The 8,795-nt window shown below is 39.4% G+C and overlaps 1 protein-coding gene across 1 annotated transcript; it reads left to right on the forward strand.

Annotated features, from left to right (window-relative positions):
• The first annotated feature begins 200 nt into the window (after positions 1–200).
• Positions 201–7,939, forward strand: LOC134289608 (uncharacterized). Its single transcript, XM_062855715.1, has 2 exons — positions 201–1,162; positions 5,782–7,939. Exon 2 carries the CDS (start codon positions 6,428–6,430, stop codon positions 7,394–7,396), a length of 969 nt encoding a protein of 322 aa, XP_062711699.1. The 5' UTR covers positions 201–1,162; positions 5,782–6,427; the 3' UTR covers positions 7,397–7,939.
• The last annotated feature ends 856 nt before the right edge of the window (positions 7,940–8,795 follow it).

Raw genomic sequence — 8,795 nt, forward strand, 5'->3', positions numbered from 1 at the left:
ACAGGTCGCTAAATTTCGTATCTGTTAAAACAAAATGTTTAATTTTCTCTACAATATCATCAAATATATGTACTTATTTCATCTAGTATGTGAAACTACATGGCTCTGGATCAATATGGCCTGGTTGTTCATCGAATTCAAGCTAATTTTGTTACTGTTATAGTCATTTTGTTTAATGACCATTGGGCGCGCAGTTTATTGATACCCGCTTATTAGGGTTACATTATCACATGTTAAACATCAAATATGTTCATTTTTATTTTTCAATGCTAGAATATAGACATTGACTGATACACTGTCATGAAAAAATAGTCATATATAGTTATGGACATCCCTAGGCTCTACCCACGATGTTCAGGTATCCGCCTATCGTGGACTAGATGCTGACAAAGCAGTATCACCCTTGGAGACACTGAGCATAACCCCCATACCAGAATACCCTTTGGACTCCGAGCATATTGATGACACGATAAATCGATACCGGCGCACAGTAACACCGACCATCCAACGCAACCCAGAACAACCAGGCCAGTTGCCATCCGGTGAACTTTTGCTGACATCGAGAAAGCATCGAACTCAATCGGAGGACACAGGTGTGCCCTCGGTCTGGTCTGGCTCGATCAGTCAGTTGGAAGTGAACGTTTGAATCGATAGGTCTAATAGTCAGTTGAAAGCCCTTCTGGCCCAGTATAAGTGTTAGGAAGTGTGAAATGTAAAATTATAAACAAGAACATAATAAAAGTGATGGGATTAGGGTAAATTTGAAACAAGTAGTTTTTTAAAAACCCTAATGTGAAGTCCCGTCCATTTTTGGCGCAGTCGTACGGAACACTCTACGTGCAGTGCTAGTTTTTGGAAGACAATCTAGTGACAAAACCCGATCCATGGTAATTGGACAGTAGTGCGAAAACCGAAAATTAGTGTCGAATTGACGACATCGGACGTGCCGGTAACCAAGGACTAAAAGTGTAACTGACTTGCGCAGGATTCAGCATTAAGTAGACGCTTAGCCCAACCCGTGGCGAAGCAAGAAACTAGTGACTATCTCCAGTGATCATCAGGAACCAGGCTCTTGGAAACCATCCCTCAACCCGTAGGTGATTTGCGCCGCCCGACACGAAAACTGCATCGGTGGGTTTCAACCCTTTAAGAGTGTCGAACCGTGAGTAAACAACTTTTCCTTTCCCAACCTCTCTATCATTTTGTATGCGTAGATTTAATCCCGTTCCTAAAGTTAAGCCTCTCAGGTACCACGAAAGAAACATGGAACAAGTTAATTTACAGGCAATATTTGACCAAATACAAAACTTGGAGCACAGACTTGGTGCTCTTCAAGTCGAAAACAATAATTTACAGCAGCAACAGCAACAGTTGCAACAACAGCGGCAAGCCCCCATCGTGGAGGACCGTCGCACGGACTTCTTTCGAATTCCAGACCCCATAAGAATGATCCCATCATTCGACGGGAATAAAAGACAGCTCAGTCATTGGCTTGATACAGCAAGACGAGCTTTGAATTTATGCCGACCACACGTCGCACCGGACTTATTTGCCGTGTACGAACAGGCGGTGATTAACAAGATCGAGGGCAAAGCCCGCGATATGATATGTGTAAACGGAAACCCCACTACCTTCGACGAAGTAGCGGAAATCCTACAAAGTGTCTACGGTGATCGCAATAATATTGCTACATACCAGACACAATTATGGTCACTTAAAATGACCGAATCATTACATATTTACTATAAGAAAACAAAGGAAATAATGGTTAATATGAAGTCTTTGGCAAAGCAGAATCCAACTTATGCAAACCATTGGGACGCTATTAATCATTTCCTTGAACAAGAATGTTTAGCAGCATTTATTAACGGCCTTAGTAAACCCTACTTTGGGTATGCTCAAACAGCACAACCCAGTGATTTGGAGAATGCATACGCATTCCTGTGTCGGTTCCAAAACGCTGAGAAGACGAAGTCCCACACACAAGCTGCATTCGACCAACAGCCCCATGGTAGCAAAAATTTCAAATCTTCCAATAAACCATTTAGCAAGCAATCAGACACCCCATCTACACGACACAAACCGCTATCCGACAGACAGAAAATGACACCCATGGAAGTAGACCCGTCGTTACGTTCCAGAGTTTACAATCATGACGCTGAACAGAAAAACGACAACGATACACATGACACACATAGCGAAGACGATAGTGAAGACGAAGTCAGTGAACAAAGCGTAAATTTTCAGATAGGCCTCGATCCGAGATCGTTGACTTAAATGCAATCAACGGACTTCCCTACGTAATAATGAACATTTGTGGTAAGGACGCAAAAATACTTGTGGATAGTGGATCAAACAAAAATTTCATTTCGCCCAGCCTGATTCCAAAATCAAAACAGCTAAAATGCAAAACCCTCAAAATTTCTAATAGCTCAGGACGGCATGCGGCCGATCAAAAATTCATCACGACAATTTTTGGCCTCAAGCAAAAAGTTACCTTCTACCTTTTAAATTTCCACAAATATTTTGACGGAATCCTTGGATATGAAACCCTCTCCGACATCGAAGCACTGATCGACGTAAACAACCACAAAATAATCCTTCCCCACAAAACAATCCCGATGCAAATTAGGAAATTAGGCCCTTCGCAGATTACGCTGACAGAGAACTCTACGCGAATGATCAAACTACCCGTTTTACAGAATAATGGCAACGTTTACCTCCCTAACGACATACAAATTGCAAACGCTGTAATCCCTTCTGGGTTGTACCAAGCAGAAAATGGTTTTGTAAACGCTCCAATAAGAAACTTTGGCAAATCTGTCACCTTCCATTGGACAAAGCCAGCAAAAACTATTCAAGTAGCAGAAGTTAACAATATGAATTCACATCATTCTTATCAAGCGTCCCACATACCCCCTTCTGAATTGGAAACAATGATTAGAACCAAACATCTCAACAACGAAGAAAAATCTGCATTACTGAAAATCCTTTCTAAAAATTCCAAAATTTTTCATAATGATTCAGAAAAGTTGTCTTGCACTTCTGCAATTCAACATCGAATAAAAACTACGGATGATATTCCAGTTCATACCAAAACGTACCGATACCCTCATGTCCATAAAGCTGAAGTGGAGAAGCAAATCAACGAAATGTTGGAGGACGGTATTATTCAAAATTCTATTTCCCCCTGGGCATCTCCAATCTGGATTGTTCCAAAAAAACTGGATGCAAGCGGAAAAAAGAAATGGCGTGTCGTCATAGACTACCGCAAATTAAATGAAAAGACTGTCGATGATAAATTCCCCATCCCGCGAATTGAAGAAATCCTTGACAGGCTCGGCCGTAGTACCTATTTTACTACACTGGATCTTAAATCTGGATTCCACCAGATTGAGGTACATCCAAAAGACAGGCCGAAAACTGCTTTCAGTACAGAGAAAGGGCACTTCGAATTCATTCGCATGCCCTTTGGATTAAAAAACGCGCCAGCAACTTTTCAGCGCGTAATGAACCACATTCTCGGAAATCTCATTGGAAATTGTTGCCTAGTTTACCTAGACGACATTATTATTTTTGGTAGCTCGTTACAGCACCACATCGATAACCTTAACAAAGTGCTTCAACGGCTTGCTCAAGCCAACCTTAAAATTCAATTTGACAAATGTGAATTTCTTCAGAAACAATGTGAATTTTTGGGGCACATAGTAACCCAAGATGGCATTAAACCCAATCCAAATAAAATCGAAAAAATCCTTAATTGGCCAATCCCAAAAACAACAACTCAAATCAAAGGCTTCCTAGGACTTCTTGGATACTACAGAAAATTTATTCGAGATTTTGCAAAATTAACGAAACCTTTAACCAGGTGCTTGAAAAAAGATACAAAAATTGTCCACAACGAAGAATTTATTAGTTGTTTTAATGATTGCAAACAGTTACTAACGAGCGACCCTATTCTAAAATACCCCGACTTCAATGGAAAATTCATTCTTGAAACTGACGCAAGCGACTTTGCTTTAGGAGCCATTTTGTCTCAGAAATTCGAAGATGGCAAAGAGCATCCTGTTGCATATGCCTCTAGAACGCTGAATCAAGCAGAATGCAACTATTCTGCCACGGAAAAAGAATTGTTGGCCATTGTATGGGCAACGAAACATTTTAGACCATATATTTACGGAACCTCTTTCGAAATTCGAACCGACCACAAACCACTTGTGTGGCTCCGGCAGAAAAATGATCTGAACAGGAGACTTTTACACTGGAAACTAGCTCTCGAAGAGCTCGAATTTGAAATCAAGTATAAGAAAGGTACTCTAAACGCTAATGCAGATGCACTGTCTCGTATTAACCCTGAGGATAAAACAGAAGTAAACGCCAACTCTACCTCCAGCGATGACATGACACAACACTCCGCGGACACTGACGATAACGACTTCATCCCGTCAACGGAAAGACCCCTTAACGGATTTGGAAATCAGATTGTACTTTTAGAGACAGATGAAGATAGTCGTGAATCCTTGACCCCATTTAAAAACTTCCACAGAATAACTATAAAGAAGGTACATTTTGGTCCAGCAGCCCTGATCAATATTCTTAAGGAATACGCTTCGACGAAATGCGCTACCGGTCTTTATTGTAGCGAAAGTATCCTTAATAGGCTGCAAACTATTTATAAAACTTACTTTTCAAGAGCAAAATCATTAAAAATTTTCTGGACACAAAGATTGTTAGAAGACGTAACAGATGAGCTGGAACAGGACCTGATCATCGAACGGCAACACAACGCGAACCACAGAGGTATCATTGAGACAAAGGCACACATCTCAAGAAGGTACTTTTTCCCAGGAATGAAGAGCAAAATTTCAAAGTTTATCAACATCTGCAAACTGTGTCAAAAGGCTAAGTATGAAAGGCGACCATATAAACAAAAATTCCAATTAACAGCAACACCATCCAGGCCGTTGCAAATTGTTCATATGGATATATTCATAATCAGAAATAGAAATTATCTAACACTTTGTGATAAGTTCTCCAGACTAACAATGGCTATCCCAATTAAAACACGGAATACTATACACATTCTAAGAGCACTAACCCACTTCTTCGCTAACGTTGGAAAACCTTCCTTTCTCGTCATGGATCAGGAAGCATCATTTACCTCAACAACAGTTAAAGAATTTCTCGAGGAAAACGATGTAGAGTACCATTATACGAGTGTTGGACAATCCTCTTCGAATGGTACTGTGGAAATCGTCCATAGGACTATTAGAGAATTGCACAACATCTTAAGTATGAAGGATTCAACTAAAGATTTGTCCGAAACGGCAAAAATTAATCTTGCAGTTTCCATATATAATGACTCAATACACTCTCAAACAAAGTTAACTCCAAAAGAGTTATTTTTTGGCTTCAGAAACGAGGACCCTGTCCCCGAAGATCTCGATGAAAGAATAAGACTGAAGGAGGAATTTTACAGGATTTTGTCTCAAAAACAATTAGAGAAAAAACGTTCAGACTTAGAAAAACTGAACATAAACAGAGAAGATCCTGAAAACTTCCTTCCAAATGAAACGGTCTTCGAAAGAAAAAGGAATAACTTGAAGCACCAAGAGAGGTATAGAGAAATACAAGTCAAAGATAATTTAGAGTCAAATATAATCGACGAGAATGGGAGAAAAGTCCACAAAACAAAATTAAAACGTAAACGTAAAACTTAATTTCGACGTAGAACTAATTGCACCTTTTTGTCTTCTTTCCCTTCTTCTCCTGTCATTTCAGCTCGAAGATGACACACAAACACCCGATACTTTTTTGTCTTACAATTATGATGTTTTTCAATCCTATTTACTCTGCTTACTTGGAAATCCTTGAACTTAATGAAAATCCCGGTATAGTTGCGTTCAAGACTAATTCAGTCTTTATAAAAGAAGGATCTCACACACTATTCCATAGATTTAATTTATTTTCCTTTACCGTCGTTCTCAAGCAGTATGAATCCATTATTTTGAACATTGAAGAAAACCCAAAGATAGCAGAACTAGTTAAAATTCTTAAACAAAAGCAGAGTCAGGCTTATTTTATCCTTGAAAATTTAACCGCTAGAAGTAGAAAAACAAAACGATCTCTTAATTTTCTTGGGTCTACCTTAAAAATGATTACAGGGAATCTCGATAATGAAGATTTGTTAAAAATATAAAACCAACTTGAAATTCTTAAAAATTCAAATAACCTTTTAGTAACAGAGAATAATGAACAAATTCAAATTAATAAATTGTTTGAGGAAAGGATTAACAATATTACTAAACAAGCTTATAGACAGTCTAGGGAAATAGATAGCATCATTAAACAGACAAGACTGAGCTTAGACAGACCTGTCGAATGGGAACATCTCCTGCACCTACACAACATCATCTTCAACATCGACATGATCAACCAGCAGCTGTCTACAATTTTCGAGGCCATTCAGTTGTCCAAGTTGGGTTTAATTTCAAAGGCTTTCTTACAACCATCAGAGCTAGAATTTGCAACGAATCTGTTGGAGTCACAAGGCGTTGTGATTAACAGCTATGACCAAGTTTATGAGTTTTTGGAACCCATAGCATTCCACAATAACTCAGACATAATCCTACTCATAAAAATTCCTAAATTCAGGCAAGGAGAATTTGTGCAACTCCAAATAGAAGCCATTCCACGACAGTTTAAAATCATACCGATAAATGCAACAAAAGCCATTGTTGGTAACAATGAGTCTTACCTAATTTCCCATCCATGCATGAACATCGAGCATAGCATCATCTGCGACGTCCAGAACTTGTATAACACTTCAAATGACGGATGCTTACATGAGTTACTAAGAGGAAATACGGGTAACTGTACCTTCATTAGATCCCCAATGAAACCTGATACAAAGGAAATCGAGAATCTCGGACTGTTAGTTAAAAACTCTGTTGATCCGACTTCGATGCAAAACAGTTGTGGATATGGTCCGAGGAATTTAACAGGAACGTTTCTCATATCATTTAGAGATTGTTCCATCACCCTCAACGGAAAAACCTTTACCAGCAAAACATTCAGAGGAGAATCCAGACCTGTCATCTTACCCCTACATTCAGTTAGCGTAGATGAGTCACAGACAGAACCAGAATCCATTGACTATATGGAACAACTGCACATTAGGAATCGTCATAAGCTGGAGCACTTAGAAACAGCAAGCAAAAGGACTAAAGTGCTCAACATAGTAGGAATAGTTCTCATCACATGCTTCGTAGCAGTAATTTTCGCTTTTCTTACGAGAGAAGTTCGTAAACTCAAAATGAAGCTGACAATACGGATCCCTGCAAACAATGCGTTGGAAAGCTCTCAAACAATATTGAACCGAGACGGTTCAAACTAAGGCGGGGGAAGTTATGGACATCCCTAGGCTCTACCCACGATGTTCAGGTATCCGCCTATCGTGGACTAGATGCTGACAAAGCAGTATCACCCTTGGAGACACTGAGCATAACCCCCATACCAGAATACCCTTTGGACTCCGAGCATATTGATGACACGATAAATCGATACCGGCGCACAGTAACACCGACCATCCAACGCAACCCAGAACAACCAGGCCAGTTGCCATCCGGTGAACTTTTGCTGACATCGAGAAAGCATCGAACTCAATCGGAGGACACAGGTGTGCCCTCGGTCTGGTCTGGCTCGATCAGTCAGTTGGAAGTGAACGTTTGAATCGATAGGTCTAATAGTCAGTTGAAAGCCCTTCTGGCCCAGTATAAGTGTTAGGAAGTGTGAAATGTAAAATTATAAACAAGAACATAATAAAAGTGATGGGATTAGGGTAAATTTGAAACAAGTAGTTTTTTAAAAACCCTAATGTGAAGTCCCGTCCATTTTTATATATCCCATATTTAGCGTGTAATAGTGCCTTGAACTTTTCGCATTTTTTCCTGCCGCACCCTGTAAGAAAAATTGTAACTTTGTGTAGCTTTCGTAGTTACCTTGCTAAGCATTACAATTTCAGCTTTCATTACTATAAATCTTATTCTCTACAGGGAATTGATCGCAAAACTCTGTCAAAAGATGGCGCAGGTCATGCCCATCAACTTTGCCGAAGACACCATTGCTCTAAATGGGAAAATAAATCATTGTGCTGTTAACGTTACGTGAAATGGCTAATTGAGGCATTAGTCAGCAGGTATCTAGTTTGCTGGAAGAAAACTATGCGATCTTTTTCGCTATGATCTAGAACCGGAGATCGACAGAGTTACCATCTACCCCCGTTTGTTTGAACGACACCTCATGCAAACCAACGGGGTTTATTTTCTTATTTGAACTTCTAGAAACCGTGTGGGCATAAAAAAACACACTGATGGTAACCCTTTTTGCTGTTTTGTTTTGATTATGCTTTCCGTTTCACCCCGTTCCATAAGCAGAATGACGTTTAAACCATTTTTATTTTGAACGATGTGCAGATTAGAGGGGGTCAAATTAAGAAGTGTTCAGATTAGGTGAGGTCAAATCAAAGGGGGTTGACGGTAGACTAGTTCCGTCAACACATGTAAAAATTCTCTGAGGAGAGCTCTGACCATACTATTTGAGTACTCTCTACCAATTCGAATGACATTCGTTTAAGAACTTTCAATTAATTTTATTCCACTGAGACAAAAGTTCAAAAAATGGCAAAAGTTATTCAAAATTGAACAAATAAAAGTATTAAAAACTATCGTTCATTCCCTGCTTTGAATTATTGATAGCACGTAAGACATTTCGAACGTTATTGCAGCAAAATAATT

Source organism: Aedes albopictus, chromosome 3 (genome assembly GCF_035046485.1).
Source record: "Aedes albopictus strain Foshan chromosome 3, AalbF5, whole genome shotgun sequence".
NCBI lineage: Eukaryota > Metazoa > Arthropoda > Insecta > Diptera > Culicidae > Aedes > Aedes albopictus.